General features: G+C 40.8%; 1 protein-coding gene across 1 annotated transcript; it reads right to left on the reverse strand.

Moving 5' to 3' along the window:
• Positions 1-7,078: 7,078 nt before the first annotated feature.
• On the reverse strand, positions 7,079-11,261 carry LOC309707500 (neurogenic differentiation factor 4-like). Its single transcript, XM_082534875.1, has 2 exons — positions 11,031-11,261; positions 7,079-8,867 (listed from the first exon to the last, which is right to left on the reverse strand). The coding sequence occupies exon 2, from the start codon at positions 8,859-8,861 to the stop codon at positions 7,872-7,874; it is 990 nt and encodes a 329-aa protein (XP_082391001.1). The 5' UTR covers positions 8,862-8,867; positions 11,031-11,261; the 3' UTR covers positions 7,079-7,871.
• Between the last annotated feature and the right edge of the window lie 4,179 nt (positions 11,262-15,440).

The following is a 15,440-nucleotide window of genomic DNA, read 5'->3' on the forward strand; positions in this document are numbered from 1 at the left end:
AGTCCAGAGGTCAGTGTGTCAGCCAGCGTAAAATACCACAGAGATGCCGTCCTCTTTGAGTGGAATAAAAAAAAGTATGCTCACATTATTGTAGAAATATAAATAAATAAACACTCAGCGTCGTGAGCGCAGAACTGGCAACAGTCAGCTGGGGAGTGAAGAGGGAAATGCTCGGTGCAGACAGCCACATGCCCACAGTGTGGCTGCATCAAACTACAAGCATCTTGATGTTCAGCTTCTTCATCTTCGGTTCTCTCGCTCTCTTTATCCTCTTCGTTTCAAAAAGCTTCTAATACTCTGTGTCTGTCTGTATTTTCTCTGTGTTTTCCTTTTATGCTGTCACCTCTTTGCCGGGAGTGAAGGAAACAAGTGCACAAGATTCCAGTGGCTAATTCTGCTTCTTAGGACTGGGGAACCTAATATGTGAGGACAACTGTGGAAGGAGGGAGATACAGGCAGAGAGGGAGTGTGTGTACGGAAAAGGAGGGGCAGGAGAGAGGAGGGGAGACCCAGCAACGGATGGCAGATCAGAGGGAATAAGGACTGTGTGTGTGTGTTTTGAAGATGGTGGAAAGTCACTGAAACTTGAAAGAAGTTGTTGACATGGTGAAGCAAAGGGAAGTGTAATTGGTGGATGAAACAGATGGCTTATGGACAGATAAACTGTGTATTCTTTTTGCTTGTTTGATCTTGAAACAGGTTCCCACACAAATGGCTCTGCCCCACAGGGTTCGTTCGCTCATTTGTTGAATGACCGGGTTGTTATAATGAGTTATGAGCAAAGCCTGAGTTATTTACACAATCGTCAAAACCCTTTGCTCAAATCCTGCTCTGTCCACATGTGCTTGATGATTCTGCTTATCGGTTCAGTCCCTGTTATCCACAAGCTGAAGAATTTCAGTTTGGCAAATGTGTCAGAAAGGCTTATTTATATATATTACAGATGGACAATATGTAAGAATTTAAGTTTTTTTAAATAGTTTATGAAGATTTACAACATTTTAGCTTCACATCATTATCTTTGAACAGCCCTCAATTTGGGCACTTTTGCAAAAGTGAGACCCCTATTAAATGCTTTAGATCAGTATATCGAATAATCTCGTTTTATATTTATTTCAGTCAGTAAGCAGGCATTTAAGTTGCCATTTTATAAAAGTTATATATATATGTGTGTGTGTGTGTGTGTGTGTGTGTGTGTGTGTGTGTGTGTGTGTGTGTGTGTGTGTGTGTGTGTGTGTGTGTGTGTATATATAACAGTTCTGTAACTGTAACTTTGGTCGTTGCTGTGCTTTTTTTGGAAGTCGAATTTCCCAGAGGAACCCACCCGAGGGATTAATAAAGTTCTATCTTATCTTATCTTATCTTATCTTATATATATAAAATATATATATAAATATATATAAAATATATATATATTTTATACGGTTTATCCTTCAAGCTTCAAGCTATAAAAAGTTTTATAAAAAAAGTTAACAATCAAGTTAAGTTTTCAAAAACATAATAAAAAACTATAGCAACTTCCATCTTTTATATATAGTGTATGACTGTGCGATACCACCATAAGCATTCATACATTCATTCATTTGGTTTCTCTTTTAATTCAGTTTAATTCAATTCAGCTCAGTTCAAGAGCCTACTATAGCAGAGAGAAAAACCCAAACAACCAGCCAACTCACTATGAGCAAGCACTTGGCGGCAGTGGGAAGGAAAAACGCCCTTTTAACAGGAAGAAATCAGGCTCAGGGAGGGGCAGCCATCTGCCGTTGGGGGTGAGGGGAGGGAGACAGCACAGAAGACACACTGTGGAAAAGCTCTGTTTTAGCTCTGCTTGTGTCCTTTGATTGTGCAGGAATTAATTGTAGCTGCCAGAGTATCAACTCTGAATTCATCAGAGCTGAAAACACCCATCAGTATCTGCTGGAAATAATCCAGTCAGAGCGGCAAGAAGTGAACAGAAACAGCTGCAAAATCAGGTTAAATCAACATTTTTATCAAAACATTAACTGGTGCAGCTTTAAATACTGCATAATGACCAGTTTAACTGGTGCACTTCAGTTTTAATGTTTCTTTTTTTCTCCCGTCTCCATCATTCCAAACTTTTAATCAGGATATTAAAAGTTCGGATTTGTCAGTAATCACTGAGGTATAGTGGGGATGACAAAGCACTGATTGTCTCCACTTGTGCAACTTCCTGAGGACATCAGCCTCCTGGTGCCACACTCTGTTTTTTCACTCACATCACGCACCGAACATCAGGAGGTAAATTTTACACTAGGTGGCCTTCTTTAAAATGCTGATCCACTGCAAATCCAAAACACTCTCAGCCTCTCTGCCACCCAGTTCCATTTCTCACCTACTGAAACATCTAAAGCGAAGCACTGGTATAGCTGAGATGGTGAAATTAAATGTGGATGGCTGCGAGATGAAGATAGTCACACAAAATTTACAAACATGATACTGTGGGACTCCTGTGCGCTACCATGTTGCTTCCTGCTTTCTGCCAGTTAAGGTGTAGATTCAGATCAGATGTCCTAAATGTGCTTGCGAGTGTCATTTTGGAGAGGTAGGGGAGTATTAGGTGGAGCAGAAGGAGGCAAGGGCTGAGGTGAGATTGACGCATGGCCCAATATCAAGTAAATGTCAGTCTAATTCTGATACACTAAACGGTCTGAGCTCTAGTCTGCCTTGTGCGCTCCAAGTAGTCACCTGAGGAATATGGGGAATAAATGCGTGGCTAACTACAGTCTATTAAAATGATGTGAACAGTTTAAAGACACTGAGTGTGTGAAGTGCTCTTGTGTAAATGAGACAGGCCATTTAAAAACACCAAGTGTTTAATGCAAGCTGTAAAAGCCTTAATGGTAGCGTCCAGTCAGTCTTGGCAGGGTCACTTTATAACTCTTCTAAGGATGTGCTCATGTAAACTTATATCCCAGTTTAATTTAAGGCAGACATATTCACTTTTATTTCATTTGCATGTTTATTACGGACAAAGCAACACACCAACAGCTTCTGGCACCATGCCAGATAAGGGGTTAGGTTGAGGGACAGTGAGGAAGGACGACAAACTGGAGCAGTAAGCACATTTCATCAGCGGATACAGTTACACACACACACACAACACACACACACACATTTTCTGACTGCCCTGTCCTTTGCTCTTTAACTAATCTCTCTCTGTCATAAAACCTTTATAAGATGGCTCACCGTAACATCCTGCAGAATAATGCAGTGCATTGCATTCCTCCCTCAGTGATCTATATATGGATTTTCAGTGTTTGCTCACGTCTCTGTTCTCCTTTCATGTGTGCAGCAGGTTAGTTTGACGCAACTTCTTCTTCAATCCACAAACTTTTACTTGAGCAGAAAGATGTGGTTTGGCTAACCTCTCTCCCACACCACTGACCACTGGAACTATACTGACACAAATTCATTTTAATTCGGCTTAAAAAATATTTATAAACTTAAATAAATACAGGAGACAGTAAAAATACTCAATTACAAGTAGAACTTATCCATTTAAGATTAATTAAAAAAAGATTCTTTCTTAGGTAAAAGTGCAAAATTATAATTAGTAAACTATACTTATACCTCAATTATAGTTTTATATGTAAACACAAATTAATGCCACAGATGCCCTAAATGAACAGATTTGGTAAATACCAAAATCAGCTTTTATGTTTCTGTAATGATAATTGCAGTAATGCAATTAAGTGTTTTAATTAAAATTATATTTTTGAATAACATAACAACATAACCATAAAACTAACAACACAATGTTTAGTTTTAAATGAGTTTCAGATTTAAAAAATGTTTGTTTTCTTGTTTTTATGGCAGATGGTCTGACAAATTTGTACTGTATTTGTATCTGTATATATTTATTGTTAAACAAATATGAAGTATTTCTTGAAATTTTTATATATGACATGCAAAGGTAAATCTTTAAAAACTGGTTGAAAACACTTTATAATGTGTCCACCAGTCAGCTGTACAAGTTAACATTATCTTCTTAAACCTGCTCTGACCTGTGAGCCCTCATGGCGTCGTCCTATCAGGTCTGACACCAGGATGCTGGTAGTACGTTATACAGGTCCAGTGGGCTGTGGGTTGTAGGGCTCCAGTCTTATTCCACTGAGTCCTAAATATGCTTAATCATATCACATTCTCAGGAATTTGGAGACCAGCTCAGTGCTATAAGGCTCCCAGTGATGTTCCTTCTGGTGTTCCTGAGATTTTTCTTTGACGTGTGCATTGTCCTGCTAGGAGAGACTAGTGCCATCTGGGAGTGCTTTAATTATCTAACTAATCAAATAGTGTGTTTGTTTCTATATTTAGCTTCCACTTTCATCAGAAACAAAACACATTGTTTGCCTCATTAACTCTGAAAATCTTATCACATAAAATCAAAGGTAAGTTTACCAAAAAGCATTTTAAAAAGCATCAAAAAACACTTTTTCTTCAAATCGTGCCAGCTGTGTTGTTTTTCTAGCCATTTTTTTGTGTTTCTTTCCTCTCCTTTACTCAGTGTGCCAACAGTCCTGGAGAGCACTGTCTTTCTCTTTTTTTCTTTTTTTGATCATTCATTTTCCCCCCTCAAGGATAAAAGCCCCAACCACAACCTTCTTCCCTAATAGCCGATGCACTTCAGTGCTGGCTTTGAAGATTTAATCAGTCAGATTTCCTTGATTAATCCTTTTTCATGTCCTTTCACGGTAAATAATTAGACTCTGATATGATCACTTGCTGGATGGAGAGGACAGCATGCAGTTCTCTGATAGAGCAGAGTCCCCAGGTATCTTCATTAGCCTGATTATTCTCATCCAAACACACTCCATCAACCAGTTTACTTGTAAATAGGTTAATTCTATTCCCACTCCCTGCTCACTCTGCTGGCTCACTGTGTTTAGCAGAGGAGTTCTCACCAAATGTCTCTTTTGTTATGTGTCTACCTTCACAGTCATCGCAAAGGAAGTATTTGAGAAATTATCTCATCTCCATCGTATTTAGTCTGAGGGGTTTTCATTGTAAACGAATGCCAGTCACTCGATGCCAAATGTGTCTTTGTCAAACAGTTGTTGTATTTTTATTAATACAGTATGCTTTACAGACTTCAGTCAAGACCAAGACTGTAGAAGTTGTGTAATGTTGACACCTAGTGGCCAAATGCAGCTGATACATATATTGCAGGAATGAACTTCTACCACTAGGTGGCAGTGAGATTCCTCCCTCCTTCATTATAGATTTTGTCCTGACCTCTTGTCATCTAACATAATAATAATTAATAAAACACAAATAACAATGAGCATATTCACAACAGAAGACTCATTTTTCTTCAAATTCTTCCAAAACAGGATCTGTTTAACCGTGCATTAGATGCTGAGCTGAGTAAGCGCTGCAGCTGCATACTGTTGCGCATCAAATGGAGAAGAGGAGCTGCTGCACTGACTGCCCCTCTCTCCTCTGGATTAACGAGTAAATGACACCATTCAGACACTGAGCTCTGATCAGCTGCTTAATACTGTTTCATCCCAAATAACACAACCACCATCCACACGTGAGGTGGATGGTGGTCCACAGTTTGTGCGTCTCTCTCACAGACGCACAAATTGTGGATTCACATAAGTGAGCACGTATTCTTTAGATAATTTGGTACTTATATTCAGGCAGCAGGAAGCTACTGTTCCATATGATGTTAGAGTGACACAAATATATACACTTATTGTTCTTAAAACTTTATTGGTTTCATAAATATGACTGAAACCCTTTTCTAACTACTAAGACTTGATGGCGCTTGATTTAAACTGTGCTTGAATTGTTGCATTTGTCTAATTTTTTCATATAAATGTTGCCAAGCTGCAAGTTTCCTTTGGGAAAATTGACATAATTGGGAAATTATTCAAAACATCACATGTAAATGAGGCACTGTGAACAGTTTCTGCATTTATTCAATAAAAGGCATCGTTGATATTAAATGTCAGAGGGGTCAACGGTCAAAAGGTTAAGGGTGAATGCAGTCCTTTCTTTCTCCTGTGTGCAGAAGTGTCCTTTTTAAATCACAAAACTTTTCTTTTTCTTTTTCTTTTTCAAGACGCTGGTCGATCAGCCGTCCATCATTTATCATGTAGGAACACTCCGCATGTTAATTGTCTGGGGATCGTCTGTGTCTCCAACAAGCAGAGAGATGTCCTGCTATTTGTTATTCATCCTGCCCCCTCAAAGTTAGTCCCTGGTTTTCCTGGTTAGTAGTGCAAATGCATTACAAATACACGCACAGGCTTATACTAATCCTTGTGAAAACAAAGCGATATATTTTTTCCCAGTGCAGGTCATGCGTGGGATGTTCATCAGCGTGTTTATCGGGATTAGGAGCATTTCAGCCAAAATATAACCTCTAACGTCATACTTAACGCTCGCTGCTCTGAATGAAAAGATGAAGGCAGGGCAGAAACACGCAGAAAGATGACCGGCAACGTGATGAAGAAACTGGTCACCAGTGTTCCTTCAGTGACCATTCCCACCACTGACCCATGACCTCTTGACCCCTCTCCCTGACCTCTCAGTGGGTGGCCCTTAAAGTGACCAGCAAGGACTATAAAGCAAGACTGGCTGCTGTCAAATCAGGTCTCTCTTGTTTTTGCTTTTATCTTCATCATTTTCTCACTCTGGCTGTTTATTTCCAGGCTTTTAAAATTTGATTCCAGCATTTCAAATGTTTTTTGAAATGTATTTATTAAATGTGTATAATACAAGTGTTAAGTTGCAGCCTGGGTGGATGTCAGGGCAGGATTATGCCAACGCAATGTCAGAGAAGTAGAAAGCCTAAGAAGGCGGGCAGCCATGTTAATCATAAATCTTTATCTTGCAATCCTGCCTCGCACATTCGTCCTTCATTAAAAGACGGCACCGGGGATTAGTGCCGCTAAACCACAGAGATCTGGAGAGAAAAATGAGAAACAAAGTAGCAAGTAAACAAGGCGTGTTAATGTTGGTAGTGTTTAAACGATGGATTCTGATGAATATATATGCTTAAAAATAAAACATTTCATCAAGTAGTAAACAAAAGAAAAAACAGACTTAATTGAACTTTCAGTATTTTAATAACATCAATTGTCCCAAAGGAAACAAGACTGAAAAGAAAAACAGTCATATGTTGCAGTTTCTTTACAATTTTAACCTGAGAATTACAATTTTTGCTTCTCCGCGATCCCCTTTGCAAACCTCCACATTACAGAAAATTTAAAATAAAGACAAACAAACAAATATCTCTCTCTTCGGTCATTACTCACAGAAGATCAGCTTGATCCCCACAAATGAATGGTTTCAAGTGTGAAACTTGAATATAATGGAACAAAAAACTGGACACAAAACAAGGATAAGATATTAGATGGATGAGTCTAAGTGACAAAGAAAAGCTTGGACTACAAATATGTACAAATAAAAACAAAAAAAACAAAAACACACACATCAGAAAAAAATTAATTTACACCATCTTAAATTAACGAATAAATTAAAAATACTTTATGTGGAATAATATCTGGTGTTACCAAAGCTTAATTAGAAGTGCTTATTTTACAGTACCCGGGCAGCTGGACAGCAGCAGCCTGCTATGTCCTTATATCATTTGGTAAATGAGTTTTGGAAAACAATTTATTGGTTTAAGTCAAATATTTTCTAATACTAGCAATGCTGAGTAGTGCTACTCTACTGTGCAAATGTTCCACAAGTGTTAAAAAACAAACTATTCTACAGTGCTTGACTACCAGTCTGTCTACTGAGAGAGAGCCAGCTTCTTTAAATCAGCCTGAGTGTTTGTGAAGGACGGGACTCCATCCTTCAAGTCGTACTGAAGGCTGATGTGGAACCGATCCTCCTCAGTCTCTGTAGACAGATGTAATCTGTCGGGGAGGCATGTGCGGTGGATGATAGGAGTCATATGGCCCCTCTAAGTGTACATCATATCCGGTATGTGTATGATACAGCACCTGCTCCACAGGGGTGGGAGAGTAGCGGTGGGAAGGTGGGTAGTGAGGTGAAGGCTCCTGTTTGGCCACCAGGTTGCTACTGATGCTGAGAGGTGGTGTAGGCGGGCCGTCATATGGAGGGGTTCCCACGCCACCAGCATTGTACTCGTTTGGTGAGTGATTCTCATAGGGTCTTCCCTTCATCGCCCTCAAGTGAAGCAGGTGAGCTGAGTCAAATGTGCCATATGGGGGACTTGGCAGTCCTGGAGAGGAGTAGCTCACCATGCCACCAAGTGTAGGTGGTGGCCGACCTCCATGTCTGTCTTCAGGCCTCATCCCAGGACCCGGAGCTGGTCCCATCTGTAAGCAGCCGGCAACCAGGTTGGTCGTGGGCTGTGACAGTCCCTTACACAGCGTTTCCATGAAAGCCCTGCTTTCTGTGGACAGGCCCCCCTCCAGAGCCTCAGACAGAGCACAGATGTAGTTGCGGGCCAGCCGTAACGTCTCGATCTTGGACAGCTTCTGTGTTTTGGAGTGACAGGGCATGATGCTGCGCAGGTTTTCAAGTGCATCATTTAGGCCGTGCATACGCGAGCGCTCCCTGGCATTCGCTTTTATTCGCCTCGCACGGAAACGCTCCTGCCGGGCCTTGGTCATCCTCTTTCTCTTAGGCCCTCGTCGTTTTGATTCATCCTCTGGTCCTTCCTCTCTGTCCTCCTCATCTTCCTCTGCGTCCTCACTCCCCATCTCTCTGGCCTGTTGGATCATGTCACCTGTTCTGTAGCTGTGCGATGGGGCCGATGGATCCCCATCAGGTGAGCTCATGTCTCCGTCCATCCACTGCAGAGGGCTGACGACCTCCTCACCCTCCCCTTGTCTAACATATGGCTTTATCATCATAGCAATCTGCCAAAAAATAGAGAATAAAGAACATCTTTGTGACACACATGCTGTAATAATAGCAGACAGTATTGTTTATTAGACCTCAGATTCATCATTGTCAAGTTCGTTGTTGTTGGTTTCCAGCTTCTTCTTTTATATAAAGCAATGCATTCAACATGAGTACTGTAATACATACAGTGACTGTACTTACACTAGGATTTGTTTTGAAATTCTATGAATGTTATCTGTTTTTCCTAAACATATGATAATACAAAATATTGGGGTTTTTTCCTAAAGTCATGTGCTGTTGAAAGTATTGCATTAAACTGGAATGTATATTTTAGGTTATTGGTCACTGAGGTCATCCTACATAAGTATTACCTAAATTCTGAATAATTTATAATGCACTGAAATATATTTATTTCTGTAATATTTTGATCAGAGCCTTTTCACATGTGAATTTGCTCCTTTTAACTTTTATTTTATTTATTTAATTTTTTTTTAGCACCACTAAAGAGGAATACTTAGCAGCTTTTGTTTGGACTGAACTTGGTGATTCTGGACCTGTCTCAGATTATAAGTGTTCCAGTGGATTAAACAGCTCTTCATAAATCAGCAGGTGATCAGCAGTTTATCTTTCCTGGCTTCATAATAAAGGTGTGTTAGCCATAATTAACAGCCCCACCTCCTACAAATGCTCATCAGTATTATCGTTTGTTTTTCAAGGAACATGTAATCTCTTCTGGATCATGTTTTTAATGCATCATAAAATAATTTTGTAATGACATTGCCACTAATGTTACTAATTTCTGACTGTTGTTTTAATCATGTATGACTACAAAATGTAGCAGGTGGTTAATATTGTTCAAGGATATTTTAGCATAATCTCCTAAACCTAACCAACGGAAGTGGAAATAAAAAATCAAAAGTTTGCAAATTAAATGAAAGAAATTAAGTATAAGACCAAGTATAAAAATCTAGTGTATTTCTGTCACTGTTTGCTTCTCTTTGCTGTAAGATCTTTCGATTAGCGAAAAAATACTTTTCCTGTTCTTTTCATCTAGAAACATAACTTAACTTACTTCCCAGAAAGATTGTCTGTGAAGGTTCTCAGTCATCCAGGTCATCGTAGTCAAAGGAGCTTGCAAAGAAAAGCGTCTGGACTTCTTTAAGTTACTTGAAGACGTTTCACCTCTCATCCGAGAAGCTTCTTCAGTTCTAAGGTCAAATGGTGGCGATATCTGGGACTCTCCACCATTTGACCTTAGAACTGAAGAAGCTTCTCGGATGAGAGGTGAAACGTCTTCAAGTAACTTAAAGAAGTCCAGACGCTTTTCTTAGCAAGCTCCTTTGACTCCCAGAAAGATTATACGATGTTAAGGTTGGGGAAGGTTAAGGGGTGAATTAAGGGGTCTGATGGCCGTGGTAACCTGGGGTTAGTGAATACAAGTCTTAAGTCACAAGGAATAAACATCAATAACCTTTAAAACCATTATTTTTGCACAAATAAGTCCTCAAACGGGCCGACGGTTTCAGCACCGGACAGTTCCTGATGCGCGCTTCTCAGCCTCATGTACTTCTGATTGGCCAAACATTACAGCTGCAGAGAGAGGTGATGGCTTTTAATGCTTTTATAGCTACATGAATTTTCCCCTATATGTATTATCTGCTTTACCCGTCTTCTCCCCTTCCCTTGTTCTTTGGGTAATCCCGGTCAACTTGTGAACTGGTAATGCCCCAGCAAGTCACCGACAGGACTTTAATCTGGGCCATCACAGGATTTACTCCGTGGATGAAGCAACGACCATGGGATTAAATGAAAGATCGACATCCCGCAGATCAGTAGCCTGACAGAGGGCTCAGTCTGAATTCAAATAGACATTTTCAAAGGCAGAAATATTAATGTCTCCCCACAAATTGTGTGCCTAAGCAGTTATTGCTGAAGTATATTAAGATAAGCCTTTTGTACTTTTTTCATTAGATATATTAATTTCTTGTTGACTTTACGTGCACTTGCTTTAGTTCAAAAATAAAATCCCTATGCCAAAAAAATCTGGTACTCTAAACTGAAAGCAAGTTGCCTGTAAGATACATTAAAATGTAAATTACGTGTAAACAGTGTGTCCACACTGACTCACTCACATGTGAGACCCGCAGAGCCTCTCTCGGCTGCGCTATGAAACATACCGGTGCTGATGTGTCCCGGGACCGCCTCAGGAAGTCTGTCAGATGATATTTGTCCTTTCTCCACGGATCACAGCTCGGTCACACCGTCCATCAAGCAGCGCTGAAGTTCAGTGGCGTCTCCTTGTGCGGAGCTGCTCAGCCTCTCAGTGCGGGTCACTCTGAGGGGGCTCCGGGTTTTAACCTTCACGTTAAAGCTCCTCCTCTTCCCACTCCCATCCAATTCCTGTTGACGCGCTTCGGCTCGCGCGTGGCCGGCCCGTGGCTGTAGCCCCTGGAGCTCAAAGACTTGCGCGCACGCGAGCGCGTGTGTGAGAGATGTGCATAAGCTCACTGAAATTGTCGAGACAAACAGGGGAGGCCCGGGCCTTTGTTGAGGCGCGAGGGCGGCCGCCAAATCCGCAGCACGGTGTCAGTGAACGGAGGGGAGACGCGCTCGGTCGCGTGAGCCTAACTGTATGTGACAGCTCGGAGTTGCGTGTGAGCAGGTGTTTGAGCCATTCCCCTCGTCCAGCATAGGCCCTTTGCGCTGTGGAGATGAGGCTGTTAAACAAGTTCACCTCAACTGAGAGGCCGCTCTGACCAGAAGGGGTAAGTTTGGTCTCCTGAGGTGTGCGCTTAAATGAGCAATGTGACTTCGAGACTCGCTCCAGCCCCCCTCGTCCTCTCTGCGGGACATGGGTGTCTGAATATTGAGGCTTAGCACCATAACCCACATTCACTGACAATGAATGAATGTCTTCGCTTATCAGAATTATTCAATAGCTGTAAGTTAACCTTGAATTTGAAAAGTCCAGTAATTTCTTTTATTGCATTGAACTTTTATGTCAGTAGTTTGAGCAAATTGCAACACAGTTTTCACTCTGATTTGCTCAAAAAACAAAAAATTATATGGATGCTAGCTCTATTCAGTGTTGACCGCAGAACCTGCTGTATCGCTTCAGCCACGTCACTCTATTCAGTGATGGGGACCATGAAACGTGGCTGAAAGTCTTAAAGACAAGGGAATATGATGAGGTATACTAATGATTAGATTAATAATGATTAATAATTAATAATGATTATACAGATTACATTAACTTTTCAGCTGACTAAGAATTACAACTAAAACACTTGTGACTGTATATTTGACATTTTATTCGACTAATATACAGGTAACGTCAAGTAGGTGGCAAATTTCACACAATGATTTAAAGTCATATTATTTCAAGGAAAGAAAATGTTAGCAATCCAGATGTAAATAGACGCATGCTCATAACCATCCAAAGTTCTCCAAAAAGTGAGGATGACAAATTGTCTTGCTGATTGTTGTCATTTTTCTAAACTGGAGAAAAGAGAGAGCGTGAGATTGGGAATGCTGTACAGGGAGTGCAGAATTATTAGGCTAATGAGTATTTTGTCCACATCATCCTCTTCATGCATGTTGTCTTACTCCAAGCTGTATAGGCTGGAAAGCCTACTACCAATTAAGCATATTAGGTGATGTGCATCTCTGTAATGAGAAGGGGTGTGGTCTAATGACATCAACACCCTATATCGGGTGTGCATAACTATTAGGCAACGTCCTTTCCTTTGGCAAAATGGGTCAAAAGAAGGACTTGACAGGCACAGAAAAGTCAAAAATAGTGAGATAAAGTATTCTGATTCTGATTCTGATTCTGATATCTTGCAGAGGGATGCAGCAGTCTCAAAATTGCAAAGCTTCTGAAGCGTGATCATCGAACAATCAAGCGTTTCATTCAAAATAGTCAACAGGGTCACAAGAAGCGTGTGGAAAAACCAAGGCGCAAAATAACTGCCCGTTGTAGCATCCCTGGCTGAATGATGGTCTCTTATACTGATGCTTCACAGAGGTTTTATTGGAAATGTTTTTATTGAAACATTCAGTGAAGACACCGTAAGAGCTAGGAGCAAAACAAAACCAGCAATATTAATACCATAAGATCAAAGGAAACAAATTTCTCCTGCTCACATATAGCATATACATCAAATTTACATCACTCAATTCATTGTATCACCTCACTAACTTACCGCTACACATAAAGGTCAAGTTCAAGGTTAACAATATAAACTCTATTAAACGACATTTTGATTGCATGTAACTTATTCCGTTAAAGGAAACATTAACAAACCTTGTGCCACTGTCAGCCAGGTACTAATTGGCAAAGTAAACGTACATATTTTTCACTTTAAGGCACACTATTTTACCATATCCTAAAAGAAACGTTACTAACAGCCCTTTAACGGTTTTGTGCCAGTTTCCTGTTTCAAAATAAAAGCATGGATTTCAAAATAAAACCGAAGTGCCTTTCAAACAAACGTAAAAATATTTACCAAATTTAAAGGTCATTTACACTCCCACCAAATCATGAGTGTTTTAACAAAAGGGAGAACTATAACACGAATGAATTTTAAAAACAAATGACCTTAACCACAAGGCCTTTTACATAACGAAAACAAAGAATTATCCATGCATGAGCCTGCAGGTAATGTCCACAAGTCTTCATACAATAAAGGGTATAGTCGTTGTCTTAGACAGCCTCTAAAAGCAAGATCAGTTTCTGAATGGGCCGTTCAACAATGGATGGCTTGCCAGAACATTGACCCTCCCTTTTCATTTTCTGGTCTCCAAGACGAATCTTAACTTTCCTCACAAGCCCATCTTTATCAGCGACTGTTTCTTCAACTCTGGCTAATCTCCACTCGTTCCGTGGCAGATCATCCATCCTTTCGATGACTATGTCACCAACTTTCAGATTCCTTCTAGAAATATGCCAACGTTGTCTAGTGGCAATATTAGAGAGATACTCTCTTCTCCAGCGGTTCCAGAATTGCTCTGCTAGATACTGGATATGACACCATCTCTTACGAGCATACATGTCTTCTCTGATGAACGTCCCGGGAGGTGGTAAGGCTCCAGTGGGTTTCATAGTGAGTAGGTGATTAGGAGTCAGCGGTTCTGGACCATTTGGATCATTCAGGTTATCCACAGTGAGTGGACGGCTGTTCACAATAGACATTGCTTCGTAAAACAATGTCCTCAAACAGGCATCATCTAATCTTCCAGGTGAGAGTGAAAGAGTGGACCGAAGTACATTTCTTACTGTTCTGATCTGTCTCTCCCAGACACCTCCAACATGGCTTGAATGGGGAGCATTCATAATGAAGTCGCACTGCCTCTCAGCCAAGAATGCAGTCAGACGATTGACATCCATCTGTTTCAGCGCATTATACATTTCATTCTTAGCTCCAACAAAATTGCTTCCTTGGTCACATCTTATTTGTCGTACTGCTCCTCTTATGGAAACAAAACATCGGAGGCCATTAATGAAGGCATCTGCTGACATATCATTCACCATTTCAATGTGAATTGCTCTACAACAAAGGCATGTGAAAAGCAGACCATAACGCTTATTCACCTTACGCCCTTGCTTTGTAAAAAAATGGCCCAAAACAGTCCATTCCGCAATAAGTGAAAGGTGGAGATGGATCCACCCGCTCAGATGGCAGGTCTGCCATTCGCTGCTCTTCCACTGATCCCTTGAGTTTCCTGCATTTGACACACTGATGCACATAAGATGCAACAGCTCTGTTCATTCCTGGGATCCAGTATCCATTTGATCTGATCTCGTTGATGGTTATACCCCTTCCTTGGTGTTTAACCTGTTCATGATGATGAGCTATTATCATCCTCGTTATGTGGTGGTCCTTTGGAATGATCATTGGATGTTTCTGAGAGGCAGGGAGAGATGCATTTTTCAGTCTTCCTCCCACCTTGAGGATTCCATCTTTGTCAAGAAAGGCATCCAATCGAAACAGTTTACTCTGCCGTGAAAGTTGTAAGCCATTACTAAGTAGCTGGATCTCATCTCGATACACTCGTCTCTGTAAATCTCTTATAATGATGCGCTGTGCAACCTCTCGCTCCTGAACTGTGCTGTGGCTTGTTGACTTGTCACTCTTGGTTCGGCGAAGAAGTCGCGCAACAGCTTGTTTGACCTTACACCATGAAGAAAACTTTGACAAGCGGTCTGAAAGAGTCACTTGTTCTGCAGACTCCAAATTTAGTGCTTGAACCCTTTTAACTTCAGGGTCCCCAACTGGGATTTCTGGGATTACCTCTACCTCTGGTGATACCTCTTTCTCCCATAAGAACTTGGGTCCAGTAAACCAGTTCGATGTCAGAAGCTTGCTTGCACTAGAACCTCTCGAAGCAAGGTCTGCAGGATTCTTGTCAGTAGAAACATATCGCCACTGCTGAGGAGTTGTACTGAGATGTATTTTCTGAATCCTATTTGATACAAATGTGTGGAAGCGACGTGTCTCGTTGTTAATGTACCCCAGTACAACCTTGGAGTCTGTCCAGAAGTATTCATCAATCCCTGAAATTCCCAGTTCTTCCTTTAGAGTATT

Source organism: Aulonocara stuartgranti (assembly GCF_965226115.1).
Source record: "Aulonocara stuartgranti genome assembly, chromosome: 5".
NCBI lineage: Eukaryota > Metazoa > Chordata > Actinopteri > Cichliformes > Cichlidae > Aulonocara > Aulonocara stuartgranti.